General features: G+C 40.6%; 1 protein-coding gene across 1 annotated transcript in view; it reads right to left on the reverse strand.

Annotated features, from left to right (window-relative positions):
* The window catches only part of HEMGN (hemogen), a 17,826-nt gene extending 1,680 nt beyond the window's left edge, over positions 1 to 16,146 (reverse strand). Inside the window, exons 1-4 of the mRNA XM_081511502.1 lie at positions 16,112 to 16,146; positions 8,446 to 8,570; positions 6,518 to 6,611; positions 834 to 1,897 (exon numbers count right to left, since the gene is read on the reverse strand). Of these exons, the coding sequence (XP_081367628.1) occupies positions 834 to 1,897; positions 6,518 to 6,611; positions 8,446 to 8,524 (1,237 nt within the window). The 5' untranslated portion in view covers positions 8,525 to 8,570; positions 16,112 to 16,146. The remainder of the gene's footprint in view (positions 1 to 833; positions 1,898 to 6,517; positions 6,612 to 8,445; positions 8,571 to 16,111) is intronic.
* Between the last annotated feature and the right edge of the window lie 45 nt (positions 16,147 to 16,191).

Below are 16,191 nucleotides of genomic sequence, written 5' to 3' on the forward strand. Positions count from 1 at the left end.
ACTGTAATTTTAAAAAGGTATTTCCTCAAAACCTGTATTGCTTGGAACCCAACTTAAGCCCAGGTTTTTGTTGCACTCATATTTTAGGAGAAAGAGAAAATAAGCTACCAAAGGAATTTCTTTAGAAAACAATTCCCTGGGGATAGACTGCTAGGCTCAGTCCATTTTCTACACTGAGAACAGTACTGAACAAGGAGAACCAAAGCTCTCAGTTATGTCCCTGAGACAAGTAAAATTGAATAAAGGTCACATTGTTTTTAAAATACTATGCTTTTCAGGGACAAATATTGAAATAGAAAGGTAAGCCTGTTAACTCCTACAACAAAGAGTTCCCTAGTATCAGGATCCTATTTTATGTCTTTGTATCTTTCTCAGTACCTTGTACCATGAATTTACTTGCCTTTAGTTTGCCAGGAAATGTTAATTTTCTAGAAAAAAAACTTTATTCACCAAGACTTTGTGTTAATATAAATGTAATTGTCCAAAATATTTTGCACATAATTGACTCCACACAGGGTTCATTTTTCTTCACCTACTAAAGCTTCCCAAAATGCATAGTACGTACAGGTATCCACTATATACACTTATAGTTTCCATTATTTAAATTACATGGAAATATACCAAATAGACATTAGTTGAATGATAAACATTTTTCACTTAAAACTGGACAAAGACGTCAAAGATACATTTGAGATAACTGGGATCCAGGATTGTCACAGAAGGCTATAAATCAGTGCTCCAAGGGAGAGACGCCTATTTGGTGCTCTGATTATGAACAGGGAGCAGTAAGAAATGGCAGTGTCACTAACTTGACCCCAGTAAGAAACCCATACCTTGAGGAAAAGTATAAACATCCTTAACATCTTCCTGGTGTGCTTTAGGATCCCGGTCTTGGGGTCCAGCTATTTCCTGGTACAGTTTGGGAAAGCATTCTTTAGGAACATCTTTGTCTTTATATGTCTTAGTAGAGAGGTCTTCAGGTTCAGCTGTTTCTTGGTATATTTCAAGTGCATCATCTTCAGGTCCTGGTGTTTCTTGGTATATTTCAAGTGAATATTCTTCAGACCCAGGTGTTTCTTGGTATATTTCTGGGGGACATTTTTCAGGAACAGATGTTTCTTGGGTTGTTTTATGAGAGGGGGCTTTAGACACAGCAATTTCTTTATGTATTTTGTGAGGAAAGTATTCAGGTTCATCTGTTTCTTGGTGTATTTCTGTAGAAAGCTCTTTAGGCACAGCCATTTTTGGCTGTGTGTTAGAAACAAAGCTTTCAGTCTCAACTATTCCTTGACCTGGTTCAGAATCAGGTTCCTCAGGCTCAGGTCTTTTCTGGTATGTTTCAAGAGTAGAGGCTTTGGGCACATCTGGTTTGGGATGTGCATCAAGAGAGCATCCCTCCAGGTCAGCTGTATCTTCAGATGTTTTAGAAGAAAGGACTTTGGCTGCAGGGGCTTCTTGGCGTGTTTTAGGAGAGACTTCTTCAGGCTGAGCCATATCACGGAACATTTTGAAAGGCTGGTCTTGAAATATAGCTATTTCTTGGCACATTTTAGAAGAAAGGTCTTCAGAGTCAGCCATATCTTGGCGTATTTCAGAAGGGTGGTTTTGTACCGCTGTTGCTTGGTACTCAGAAGAATTTTCCTGAAGGATAACACTTTCTTGACCTACTTCAGAAACGTGTTTCTCAGGAGCAACTCTTTGTGGGGACACTGCCGGAAGGAGAGCTTCGGTCACACTCCCAGGTGGCTCGATTTCTTTCTCTCCAGGTGCTGGCGCTTTCTCCATCATTTCCTTTTCTAATTGTGACAGAAGCTCCACCTTCATTTTTGTATTTTGTTGTCTCTTTCTGCCTCTTTCACTTCTTCTCCCTGTTCTTTGCCGCTTGTGTTTTTTCTCTCTATGGAGAAATCAGAATTACTGTCAAAACTAGGACTTCAGAATTCAAATAAATGTTTGGCAGTAACAGTCCCAGGACTCCCATTGCCTTGTTGCGTGACTTTGAACAAGCCGCTGAATCTCTCCAGGCCTCAATCTCCTTGTGTGTAAAATGAAGAAGCAGTGCTAAATGTTCTCAATTGTCCAGAGAGGAAATGACCCTTAGGACTTTTTTGTCTTTGATGACTGGTTCAACAAGCACCTTCTTAGTGACCGGTGTGTGTGTGTGTGTGTGTGTGTGTGTGTGTGTGTGTGTGTGTGTGTGTGTGTGTGTTTGAGAGCATATACTTAAACTTTGGTTATAGGAAATGTATCATTGATGTTATAAATGAACAGATTGGCATTCTGTTTTACATAATAGTTTCTTTGGGTTTAGCCTGTGTGAATTCGTTTTTCTATGCCGGTGGGGAAAACTCATATGATTGTGTTGCTAGATCTGCAACGCAGCCCTGCTTCACATCTGTGAAGCCTACAGGTGACGAGCCTGGCTTGCTCACTTAATACAGTGTCTTTGTAAAACAGGCTAAGAGGCTGCAGTGTGAGTCGAATGAGATGTACTATAAGTTGGGTCCAAAGCTGAAACATGTTCTTGAGGTAAAACAGCTTGGTGAAAAGGTGTGAGTGGTCATATTATACCTACTTTGAACTGATAGTTAAAGATCTAGAAGATGCAAAGATATGCATGAGAACTGCAGCCAATGACAAATTGTTAGGTATTGCAAATATAACCAAATACAGAAGGCTAATACAGATGGATTGGGGGGGAGGGGAAGGTAGTATAAATAAGCATTTCATCACTTTCTAAACTTATTGAAACTCTCTGTTCCATGCCCCATGGAGCCTTCTCTAACAGGCCACAGGACTGAAATGCTCTCCATGCTTACCACTCCTATAGGATTTATTTTGAGGATTATGCTTAATGGAGAAACCCAAATTCTTTTAGTAAACTGGACATTCTTTCGAGATGAAACCAGTGTTTTTTACACCTCTGCAGTTCTCACAGTTCATGCACACTCAAAAAATGTATATCCTATTCTACTTTTGTTGTGTCTGAAAATTCCCATAATTAATTTTTTTAAGACTGTCTCATCAAAACCAGTTTGAAGTCAATATTTAAAAGGTTTATATTGTAATAGTATAGTTTAAAAGAAATATTAAAAATAATATAGAAGGTAGAAATAATATGATGATATGAAGGTAAAAATGATAGCTCAGCATTTTGAAGTTTAATTCCAAGTAACCAAGGTAACAAGATAAATTATAAAGACCTTATTATCAAATTTTTAAAAGATGATGGATAAAAATTTTTTAATTTAAAACATTTTTAAAAACTGATGTATGTGAATTCTTCAGTTAACACTTATTATCCTAGAAATTAAATCCTAAATAATTTGTTATGTAGATCTCTATATGAGGGAGTTTGAGTAATACAATGTTTCATGTTCTTCCCGGTAGTTTCTCAAAAGATACAAATATATCTGTGTGGTCTAAAATTTAATCTGTACTCTTAATTATCAGCTATGTGATCATGGGCAAGTGAAACTCCCTATGCCTCAGTTTCTTCACAGGTAAAATGGAGTAAATAGTATCTGCCCAGCCTCATGTAGTTGTTGTAAGAGCATGTAATAACTTACACAGATGAATTGTCCAAATAGAAATCTGTACTCATATTAATATAGAATATACTATATATATATAGATATATATATACACCATATATAGGGAAGTCGCTCAGTCGTGTCCGACTCTTTGCAACCCCGTGGACTGTAGCCTACCAGGCTCCTCCGTCCATGGGATTCTCCAGGCAAGAATACTGGAGTGGTTTGCCATTTCCTTCTCCAGGGGATCTTTCCGACCCAGGGATCGAACCCAGGTCTCCCGCATTGGAGGCAGACGCTTTAACCTCTGAGCCACCAGGGAAGTGCCTATATATATATGGTGTATATATATGGTGCTTCCTCCATGTCAGGCACTGTTTTAAGTAATTTACTTATTCTGTTATCTCACGTAATCTTCACATACACTTACGAGCAGATACTATTATAATCTCCGTTTTGCAGATGAGAAAACTGAAGCACAATTTTCTGAGTAACTTGCCCAAGGTGATATGGCTGGGACGTGAGGGAGCTAGTCTTCGTATCAAGTCATCTGACTTCAGCCACCCGGCTCTTAACCATTACACTCTGTCCTTTCTCTCTGGAACTGAGGTTTCACTGAGAACAGCCCTCAGCAGTCTAGAAATGCATCACAACAGCAAGGCCAGCCCACTACCAAGAGGCTCACCAAGGTTCCACCTACTCCAGTGACTTCTTCAGCCTTGGACCCCTCCCTCAACCCACTGAGCACAGAAACCCAATTCTAAGAGCATACTGAAACCAGCCTCATCCATTTCTCGAGTCAGGGCTCAGCAACCAGCTCAAAGGGATTGATACATAAACCTAAACACCAATTTTTAAATGAAATGTGAGAAAAGCAAAGTGACAATGCACTCTTTCTCTGTAGCAAGTACTTGCGAAACCAATAATGACCAGAAGGTTGCTTGGTGAGTATGGAATTCAGGGAGCCAACTGGGTATTCTTCAACAGTTACCTGTCAGAGGACCTCAGTACAGAAGTTATATGCATATAACGTATATGCATTCCTGAAAAACCTCACTTTCTGCAAAAGCATGCACTAAAAGTGACAGTGCTTATGGGAAAAATAAATTTAGTTGGGGCAAATAAGTCAAATCCTATGCAACTTTATAACACTGGGATAAACTATAGTTGGTACAGGGGAGATAACTGGGATAGTCCAGACAGGCAGCTTTTTCTGCGGGGAGGCTGCCTCGGGGATGGTAAAAATGCACAAAAGCACCAGTGTGAATGTAGGCTTTCAGTGCTGAGATCATGCAAATAAGGATGGTGCTCTGAACCAGCAGGGCTGCCACCGAGTTGAGCACAGAAGGAAGTGCAACCTGCTATATGTGAAGATCTCTGCAGAGTTAGTGATGTCCTTCTCTGCGGAAGGAGCCTGGATGCAGGCTGAAAAGAATCCTGTCTACACAGCAGCCAAGTTGAAGGCTTTTTCCTTTCCTGATGAAGTTTTTAATTCTATTCCCACTATTCTGGCTTCTTTTGACCAGGAAAAATTACAAACTAACACAACTTCCACGTTAAACTGACACCTCTCTCCTATTTACCAATTATATGTGAGCTAACTGGTGTTATAGAAACACATGTTGTAGCAGAACAGACAATATTCCATCCACAGTGAGAATAGGAACTTAAAACACCTGCGTTGTATGCTTTTTTAAAAAGGATGCTTAGATAAATATATACCTATGTTATTTTTGCCACTGAAGGACACGTTTTTCCAAAAAAGAAGAAATACATAGCTAAATCTTAATCAAAATTTTGTAAAGGGACTTCCTAGTGATACTGGATAAAAATCCAACTGCCAATACAGGGGACATGGGCTCAGTTCTTGGTCTGAAAAGATTCCATATACAGACGAGCAACTAAGCCTATACACCACAACTACCGAGCCCTTGCTCTAGAGGTCATGAGCCACAACTACTGAGCCCATATGTTGAAACTACTGAAGCCTGTGCACTTAGAGCTTGTGCTCTGTAACAAAAGAAAGCACCTCAATGAGAAGCCTGTGCAGCACAATGAAGAGTAGCCCCTACAACTACAGAAAGCCCACATGCAGCAACGAAGACCCAGCACAACCAAAAAAAAAAATTTTTTTTTTTTAAAGAAGAAGAGTACTTAGATCAGTGGCACTCAACTGGGAGCAATTTTACCTCCTCTTCCCCCACCCCATGAGGCATTCATTTGACAATGTCTGGAGGCATTTTTGGTTGTCAAAACTGGGGAGGGAAAGTTCTATGGGTTTCTAGAGGCCAGTGATTCTCCTACCCACAGCGTTAGTGACACAGGCGTTGAGAAACCCTGGCTCAGATAGATGTTGTACTGTGGCTCTTTGAGTTTCCCTTTGCTACCTCCAAGCAAGCAATACCTCTGTTTTCATAGTTATATTCTAAATGGGGCCGTTAGATGCTGCCTACTGTATAGTCATGCTCATGTCTTCCCTCCCTGAGATTCCATACAGCTGACTTTGGATACAGGAACTCTTAGACTCTTTCATCACTCATTTACAGACAGTGCTTTGGTTTACTCCATGGAGAGTTAACTACACACATTAAAGAAAAATTTTACTAATAGAAAGTGTGGAGAACAATCTTGGGGGTCTTCTCAATGATATCTCCCACTCCCAACAACAATGGTTATATTACTAAAGTGGTTGAACAGCAGGCCTCTCTACAATATACATAATTTGATCACCTGGTAAAAGAGAGCAGAAATAAGATTCTGTTCCCATCACTTTACTATCTGTGTGACTTTAGGCAAGAGACTTAACCTTCAGAGACTTGGTTTCTTTCTTTTTTGGTGGGGGGGAGATGAATATGGATAACAGCTCCCGATTTGTGGGATTGTTGGAAAGATAAACTATGGTGTATAGAAGTTCTCAGCACCACTTAACAAGTAACATATGCTAAGTAAATATCAGTCCCTTCTCCCTTGCAGTGATACTATACCGAAACTGCCATTGTGAAGTTTGCTTTTCTTGTGCTTCAGCTTTTCTTTTTCTGAGTTGCTCTCTGTTCCGCAAACTCCAAGTTCCAATGACTTCTGTAGGATCAAAATGAAAGTTATGAGAGATAGTGATGAATTGTGGCATTAACAGCTGAAGAGTCCTAAAGAAAAATGATAGAATCCCCTTATTGAGTGTCTAAGTTTTTCTCCTACCCTTTTGAGGTCAAGGACTATCTCTTATTTATCCTTGTGCCTCCTGAAGAATGCCTGGGAGCAAACATTCAGTCAACATTTTTTAAATGAAAAGGTCAGTACTTGTACATAAATGTGCTACTAATTTCTTCAAAATAGTGTGCATATTGTACAAACATAAAAGTAAAGAAAAAAATCAGTGATGTTCTGCCATCCTTAACATTATAACCTGCCTTCACTTCATTCCTTGTATTCATCTGGTGGTGGTTTAGTCGCTAAATCGCGTCTGACTCTTGTGACCCCATGGACTGTAGCCCGCCAGGCTCCTCTGTCCATGGGATTTTCCATGTATTCATCTAGTCCCTATATTAAAGTTGCAATGATTGCATACCACAGTTTTATCATTTATTAACCATCAGAAATAAATTCCATCATCTAGTCCTCATAATTGTAACTTTAGTGACTACATGATATTTAATCAAGTTGATGTATTCTCATTTATCCACTCATTCCACTCATACTGAACATTTAGGCTGTTACCAGTTTGTTTGCTTTGGGTTTTGGGGGGGGGGGTGCCACTGTAGATCAACTATAATAAGCATTTCACACAAACAGATTTTTTTATTCTTTTGTATTTTTTTCCTTTGGATGATGTTTCTCCAAGTTCTTTGGAATATTAACGTTACTATTAACAACAGTTCTGTTGCCATCTAAGACTGTGAAAATTTAATGGGTCTTTGATGTAGAACTTCTTAGAGCCAGTGGAATGATTTCAAATTTGCACTGGGACCTCCCAAAGAGAATATACCTCATGGACCATGACACCTTTTGATTTTAGAACAGCAGTCCTTAATGGTGAACTTGGATAGGGGAAAATTATACCTTTATTTTTACTAATCTTTAAATGCCCATTTCCTTCAATTATGAATGTAGATAACAAACCACAGTGGTTTTAGCAGAATATGTCTTTGTCACAAAAAGAAATTATGGATTTTTTTTCATATCACATTACAGTTATTACAGATACCTTAGAATATCATTTATTTGAGATGAAATATTTGATTTGATACAGTGGTAATTAGATACACCACTGGATCTTGTTATTTAATGCACCTGTAAACAAGCACATATATTATTATATCACAGTTTTTTATTTTGATAATTTTCTAAATATAATTGCTTCCTTTGTAATCATATGTATTTAACTTTATGTATTTAAAAATTTTAGCCTAAGAAGGTGTCTAGAGTTTCATCAGAAAGCCAAAGGGATCCATGGCATAAAAAATTTTTAAATCACTGTCTCAAGGCCTAGGGTTCTGCAAAAGCAGCCAAAATGCTGCTGTAGGATATATCCAAAGACTAAGATTAGTCAGTCAACAGAATAAACACTCTTATAGTTCTTGCTACTTATTGCCAGATACCTTTCCAAAAGTTACACCATATCTGTGCTACATATATGGTTGTACTTGTTTTATCACACCATCCATTACTGGGTATTTTCGTTATCATATATATATATATAATTATTTATTTATTATTTCCTTGTGTTTCTCCTGCTTACTAGAATCTTAGTGCTAGAAGTCAGCTCAGAAAGTTATATAGCCCCTATTTTTCCATTCTAATACATGAATGTACCCACCCAATGAGGCTCCTTTTTTGCCAGACCCATACAAAGAGGAAAATAATCATAGCCCAATCCTTCCCAACAGCCACCGTCTCTTAAGGTTTCTTTCATTACCTGGAACATGGGTCTCTTCTTGACGAGGATCAGGTGTCTGATGGAGCTTTGAGAGAGATTGGTCCTTTCCCAAATCCATCTTGCTGCAGTATCTTCCTGCTTTTGGTGTGACTTCCACAAGAAGCCTTTTTTAAAATGTCAAAAGTAACTAACAGTTAAAAAACACACACACAGACGAGTTCACTTGTCACTTGACTTCCCGCCTTAAAGTTTTATCTAGTTGGACCACAGCTGTTGGCTACTTCTACTTTCTTTATCATCCTGCACAGGTGTGAGCAGGGTCATGGCTGATGCTATGTCCTCGTCCTCCAGCACAGTGGCTAGTTACACAGGCAGCCCAGCAGCCACAGGCTAGTATATCCCAGCCTCTGGCATGGCAGCCATTTGTCTCTGCATGCTAAGAAGTGCTCAAGTCTGATGTTCCTTTTCAGATACAGAGGTGGCATGGCATAGGAAGGACATGAAGTCTAGCACCTAACCAGCTCAATATCCTTGAACAAATCACTTCCCCTTTTTGTGACTCTCTTTCTTCATTTGCAAAGCAGGTGAATAATTCCTGACTTGCCCACCTCACAGAGTTCTTGTGAAAGTGAATATAATGAATGTGAAAATTATAAAGATGTGAAATTAATCTTGCAATGTTTTCCTACATGTGGCATTTTTTTCACCTTAATTGTATGCAAAATAATGGAAAGTCTTGCTGTTAGACTTAGATAATAGACAAAAAGATATAAATTAGGAATTCAGAACAAATTTGAACCCTCTTCTGCTCACCAGATCACTCATAAGTGACTCAAGACAACTAGTGAAATCCTCTATTAATCAAGGAAAGGTCAAAAAGCATTTCTTAACAAAAGTATCAGCACATTATGTCACAGAAATTAAGTTGAAACCAAAGGAATCACCTGTCTTCAATTGGCCACCCCATTTGAAGGCAAAGGGGCACAGAGCACCAGGATTGTTCACCTAGGAAAGGAACACTGACTACCTCCTGATATGAGCAACTAGTCTGTGAGATGAAGGGTTAACAATATGTCTAGAGTCAGACGTTGAATTGAAGAGTGTTTGAATTCCAGTGTTGCCGCATTCCCTAATTCAGTTACCTTAGGCAACTTAGTTTTGGAGCCAGTATACTCCCTACATTATGGGACAATATTGGTATGCATCTCATGAGGTTATTGGGATGACTGAATCAAACAATGTACTGGACCTTCCCTGGTGGTCCAGCGGATAAGAATCCCCTCCCAGTGCAGGGGACATGGGTTCCATCCCTGATCCGGGAGGATTCTTCATACCAAGGAGCAACTAAGCCTGCACGCGATGACTACTAAGTGTGCACTCTAGAGCCCACCAGCCTCAACTACTGGAGCCCTCATGCTGCAACTACTGAAGTCCAAACGCCTAGAGCTTGTGCTGCAACAAGAGAAGCCAAGGTAATGAGAATCTCATGCACCCCAACAAAGAGTAGCTCCTGCTCACTGAAACTAAAGAAAGCCTGCATGCAGCAATGAAGATCCAGGGCAACCAAAAATAATATATAAATAAATAAAATTTTAAAATAATAAAAATAAAAACTGGAAGGGTTCATTAAATTTAAAACAAAAATGAAAAAACAATGTATATAAAGCATTTTATAGGTGCCTGGCATATTGAATACATGGTGCCTAGAATATCTAGCCTGCTTAATAAACGTTTACTTTTCAGGCAAGAATACTGGAGTGGGTTGTCACTTCCTCCTCCAGGGGATCTTCCCGACCCAGGGATCAAACCCCCATCTCCTGTGTCTCCTGAACTGCAGGTGTATTCTTTACCAGCTGAGCAATCAGGGAAGCCCTTTAATAAGTGTTAGCTGCTGTTATTAGTAATAAAAATATAGTGGCAAGATTTTGGTAAGTCAAGTCACAGTTTAAATGTTTTAAAGAAACTCAGAGAAAATCTGAAGGAAATTCTTTATGAAGAGAAAACCTTTATCATGTGAATAGATGCTCTCCACATCCATAGACTCATAAGGCTTTAGCATCCCTTCCTAAACCATCTAGTTCCTCCTCCTATTTTATATACAGAGAAATTGAGAACCAAGGAGGGGAAGGATTTACCTGTCATAAATTTTCTTACTTACTGCTGTCAGCACATCTTACTGATTATAAGGTGGGTCATCTTGTTAATGCTTGATCTTACCTGGGTAGGAAAATGTATGTGTGATGTGAACATATGAGAGAAGCAAGCTTTTTAAACACACTGAGAATTCTATAACAAGCACTCCAGGACTTACCACCAAAACTTAATGTGGAATTTAATGACCAGATTCTAAGCTCTAGTTTACGTTTCTCAGTTCTGCAGACTTTCTCATAAGTAAATCTCTATCTAAAAACTCAGATAACTTCAAGGAGTCCCTATTTAAAGAAGTCCTAAAGGGAATGCAAAGTGTGATTTGTAATTTATCTCATAAAAACTCAAATACAGGCTAAAATAACTTTGAAAATTATAAAATAAAAGTGTTTTATAATTTAAACAAGCATTTTAAATACTAGTGGTTTTATTTGAGATGTTTTAATTCTGACTGATTAGGTTCTTTCTTATGATAATGAAATAAGACAAGCTTTTAGAATACTTCTGGGGCACCTTACAGAAGATGCAAAATTATTTCTTAAATACAGTTATCCTTAAAGCGTCTAAGACCCAGTTCAGTGATTCAGCAAACCTTACTGAATGTCTGCTCTGCGCCATGTACTGAGCAAGCTGTCAGGCTGCAGAGGTGGACAGATGTTTGTCTCTGAATCCTGTGTACTGTGGGCCCATAGAGATATATGCATCTTTATTGGAGGGAAATAACATTTAGACCCTCTACACCCTGCTGCAGCCTGCCCAGGCTGATTCCACCCCTGCCTCATGTTCTGATATCTAGAAGCAGAATGTGGAGGGACTATGTGAAGGTGGGGTCTCAAGTTAACAGTAAAATTAGGCAGCAATATTGGGTGGAGGGGGCTGGTGGAGGGAATTTGGAGCAAACAGATTGGAAGTCAGGCAAGGTGTCTCTGGTGTGATAAGCAGGCCACAGCAGGAACTTGTCTGGGACAGAAATAGCCACACAGTTAGTTCACAAGCCATAGTTCATTGTCCTTTCCCTCTGTAGTGAAGTCTAGAGTAGTTAGCAGAATGTATCACAGAATGTTAGGCACTAAAGACTGAATATTTTTAGCAAATGCTGCCTCTTTCTAGAGTTATTTGCATATCTACAAGATACCTCTCTCTAGGCCACAAATTCTCTGAGGGTGGAGACCACTCCCCATTCACTTTTCTGTCCCCAAGGTATAATCTAGTAGGAGGCTTGGCCCAGAGAAGTCCCCATAAACGCCCTCACTCCTGTATGCAGTGCCAGCCTCACGGGTGTGTAGCCTGTGCGAGTACTTTACACACTCAAAGGGGCTGATGCTGCTGTGACTTAATTATAGTAACATCATCATTTGTTCCAGAGCTCTTTCTACTGTCATTCACTGGCCCTGACCCATGTGCTGAAGACATAGCAGTTAAAAGATAAGTCTCTGCCCTTACAGAGCCTACATGCTAATGCGAAGAAATCAACAATATGCATATAAGTAAAAAGATTTTATTAATATCAGATGGTGATGAGAGCTTTGGAGAAAAGAGAGCAGGGAATAGGAATGAGGATAGGATAAGGAATGAGGGAGAAAAGCTGCTGGTCATTGCTATTTTAAACAAGGTGACAATTGAGCAGAACTGCAGGAGACCGAGGGGCCAGCTAGGCTGCCCTCTGGGAGCACATGTCAGCAGAGAGGCACTGGTGAATGGCCTGAGGTGAGGGAGTGGCAGGAGGTAGGTTCTGAGAGGGAGCTTATTGCCCCTTGTAGGGATTTCTGCTCTGAGAGATGGATGGTCATGGGATGGTTCTGAACGGAGGACTGATGCCATCTGATTTTTTTTTTTTTTTTTAATTTTTGGCTGTGCCCTGCGGCATGGGGGATCCTAGTTCCCTGACCAGGGATGAAACCCAGGTCCCCTGCAGTGGAAGCATGGAGTTTTAACCAGGGAAGTCTGTCTACTGTGTAAAGAACAGACCATGGGGACAGGTTGAGGAGGTGGAAGCAGGGAGACCAATTATAAGGATCACACATAATCTAGATGACTAAGGCTTGGACTATAATGGGAATGGTGAAGAAGTGGTCAGACTCTGGAGTAGCTTACAAACTGGATATGGAATGAGCGATAAAGAGGCAAAGACAAGGGTTTTGGTCTGATCGACCTGAAGGATGGAGTTACCATTAACAGATGAGGAAGCCTGGGAGGAACAGGCTTGCAGGAGATGATCAGGAGTTTAGTCTGGGACATGCTGATAGGCTAAGGAGAAAACAGCAAAGGAGCAGCCAGTGTGGGTGAGAATAACCAGGGAAGTGCAGTGTTCTAGAAGTCAAACAGAAAAACTGTTTCAAGGAGGGGGTGATCAACCATATCAAATTGTGCTAATAGGAAGATAGAAGAAAGATTGAGAATTGTCCTAAGAATTTAATTAATTATGGACTGGAGCCCAGAAAAGTTGAGTGACTTGGCCAAGGACACACAGGCAGGACCAGTGACATAATTTACAGGGCCCAGTCCAAAATGAAGATATAGATCTCCTCCTTCAAAAACTGTTAAAAATTTCAAGACAGCTACAGCAGAATATCAAATGCATCACAGGGTCCTACTTCCACATGTGCTTGCCTGAATATTTGCAGCAAACTTATAAAAGAGCTGTCAGTATCCTCATTTTTCAGAGCATGGCACTGGTGCTCAGAGTGTTGAGTGGCAGTCTCCCTGTGAAAACTGAGCCTGCAGCCTCCAATCTGGCCTTCTTCCTGCTCGGACACTAGATATTGAGGGAAAGAACTGCTTTCTTGTCTCCTGACCCACAGGGAGCAGGTTTAAGTATTGAGGCCCTTCCTGTTCATGCATGTCAGAGGCCTGGTTGAACTGGGCAGATGTGGAAAGAGGGAAACATGCTGCTAAGAACTTCTGCCCTGGGACTCTTTATGACAGGGGTGAAAAGGGAGCATTGGATACTATTCAGTGAGAAACATGATTTGATAAAAAAGTGCCCCCAAACTTATGTAGTTTTAGGTCATATTGATAGAAATAAAGAAATGAGGATGGTCACTTTGCTATACGTTGGCTTGTCATCCCATACATGGAGGGTTATACTGTGAAGACCGCATGAACAGAATTTGAAAGCGTGTAGGAAAAAAGAGGAAGGGATTTGGGGCTTTACCATTTCCTGGCTATGTAACTTGATGGGAAATTGCTTGATTCTTTCTGGTCCTCAATTTCTTCCTTATAAAACAGAAAAAAGGTAATACCTCCCAGGGATTCTGGCAGGATAAAAGAAATCGTGAGAGCGTTCTGTAAAATGAAAAGCACTGTACAGACAGACATGCCATAAACACGGGCAGTATTAATAGTATTATTAGAGTGTTCTTATGATGCACCTGGGCATTTTCCTGAAGTGCTTTTGGTTGGAAAAAGTAAAGAAAGGGAAGCTATCATATGCCTTTTTTTCCCTTAGTGTTTTTCCTTGCTAAAATACTTCTTCAAAGCTTTTAAATTCTTTTCTAAGAGTTGATCAAGCTTTGTTTTCCTGAGTGGAGAGGGCGAGTTCTTCTCAGTTCCCTCTTTCTCATAGTCTGTTGATATGTGATAAATAAGTCCCCTGTCTCTGCTGAAACAGATGCTGCCGTACACATACAGATAACATGGTCTCTGACTTTAGAATGGCTGTAACCTGACTTTCAACCTAGTTTGTTTCGAATTCCCTCCTCCGGCCTCCTCCACCAATATTGCTTTCTACTTCTTAATGTATAGACGGTAAGCATCTCTGGATAAACACTGATGTGTGGTCATTTAACTGGGGAAGAACAATACTGCTCCCACCTTGATCCCCCATCACATCACTGTCCATTACATTCCTGAACTTCCAGAACTAACAGTGTATGCTCAAGTCTACCACTTCCTTTCCACCACATCACTTCTTCTTTCCTTTGCATCTGCAATCTAGTTTTCTCTTCCACACATCGTTCTCTCATAAGTCAGCAACGACTTCCTAATGGCCAACTCCGGTGGTTCCTTCTCAATTCTCTCTATGACCTCACTGTAACTCACAATTCCTCTGAACACTTCTGTCACTCTGTTCTTGGTTTCCGTGGTAATGTTCTTCATCCCTCCCTCCTCCCCATCATCTTCCTCCACACACTTCTCTTTCCCTCTTCTAGCTGTGAGAAGTACTACTCAAGTATGATTCCTTGAGTCTCTTCTCTCTCACTCTTAGTCAATCCAACTGTATACCTTAAGCTATTCTCTCTATGCAGATATCTTGTAAATAATTATCAGTCTGAGTTCTAAGGATCCCTGGTGGCTCAGAGGTTAAAGCGTCTGCCTCCAATGCGGGAGACCTGGGTTCGATCCCTCGGTCGGGAAGATCCTCTGGAGAAGGAAATGGCAAACCACTCCAGTATTCTTGCCTGGAGAATCCCATGGACGGAGGAGCCTGGTAGGCTACGGTCCACAGGGTCGCAAAGAGTCGGACACGACTGAGCGACTTCCCTTCCTTCCTTCCTTCCTTCCTTCTGAGTTCTAAGATCACATTTCCAGGTGTCTCTTGAATATCATTCTTCACCTGAGTATCCCACTGCACCTTAAACTTGGCATATCAAAAAGCAAATATATTTTTCCCCTAAAGCCGGGCTCTCCTGTGCTTTATTTCTGCCATTCTTAACTATTCTGCTATAAAAGAGCAAAGAGCAGCACCATGTTCCTGGCTGTCCAGTTCTAATTGGCAATCCAGTTCAGAATTGTCTTTGCCTCTGCCCCTTCACTTGGCTTTTCACATCCAGCTGGACACAGTTCTGTGAGTTCATTCTTCCCAGTATCCCATGTGCTCATTGCTTTTTTCATTTCCCAAGCCATCATCCCAGTGGGGGACCTCAACTTTTCCTTGGAAGTATTGGAGAAGCTTCTTAAGTGGTTAATTTGCTTCTATCTCCCCTCACTTTCCCCAGATTGTCCTGCACAAACAGCCAAAACATTCCTCACAAAATAAATCTGGCTCTGAGGGCTTCCCTGATGGCTCAGTAGTGAAGAATCCACCTGCCAATGCAGGAGACATGGGTTTGATCCCTGATCTGGGAAGATCCCACATGCCAGGCAGCAATGAAACCCATGTGCCATAACTATTGAGCCTGTGTTCTAGAGTCCCAGAACTGCAGCTACTGAGCCCATGTGCCACAAATACTGAAGCCTGAGCACCCTAAAACCCATGCTCTGCAACAAGAGAAGCCACTGCAATGAGAAGCTCGTGTATGACAATGAAGAGCAGCCCCTGATCACCACAATTAGAGAAAAGCCCAAGCAGCTATGAAGACCCAGCACAGTCAAAAATAAATTAATTAAAAAAAAAAGAAACTTTGGCTATGAACTGGTCACTACCCTGTTTAGAAGCCTGTAAAGTCTCAGTATTACATGTAAAATAAAGACTAAATTTGTCAGCCTGGTGTTTAAAGTCAATTTCCCAATCCTCTCTCCCATTACTTTGCTGAAAATACCCAATGATCCAGTCAAATAGTGCCACTTGCCCTCCCATTTTGGCCTCGACTCTAATGCCCACAGTACCTTTACTCACACCTCCTGGCTGTTCAGTGCTCCTCCCTTGTGTCTGCCCATCCATATAGTGAGTGCCTCTATCACAAAGCCTTTGATGAT

Source organism: Giraffa tippelskirchi, chromosome 1 (genome assembly GCF_054371585.1).
Source record: "Giraffa tippelskirchi isolate mGirTip1 chromosome 1, T2T-mGirTip1v1.2.pri, whole genome shotgun sequence".
In the NCBI taxonomy this organism is placed as follows: domain Eukaryota; kingdom Metazoa; phylum Chordata; class Mammalia; order Artiodactyla; family Giraffidae; genus Giraffa; species Giraffa tippelskirchi.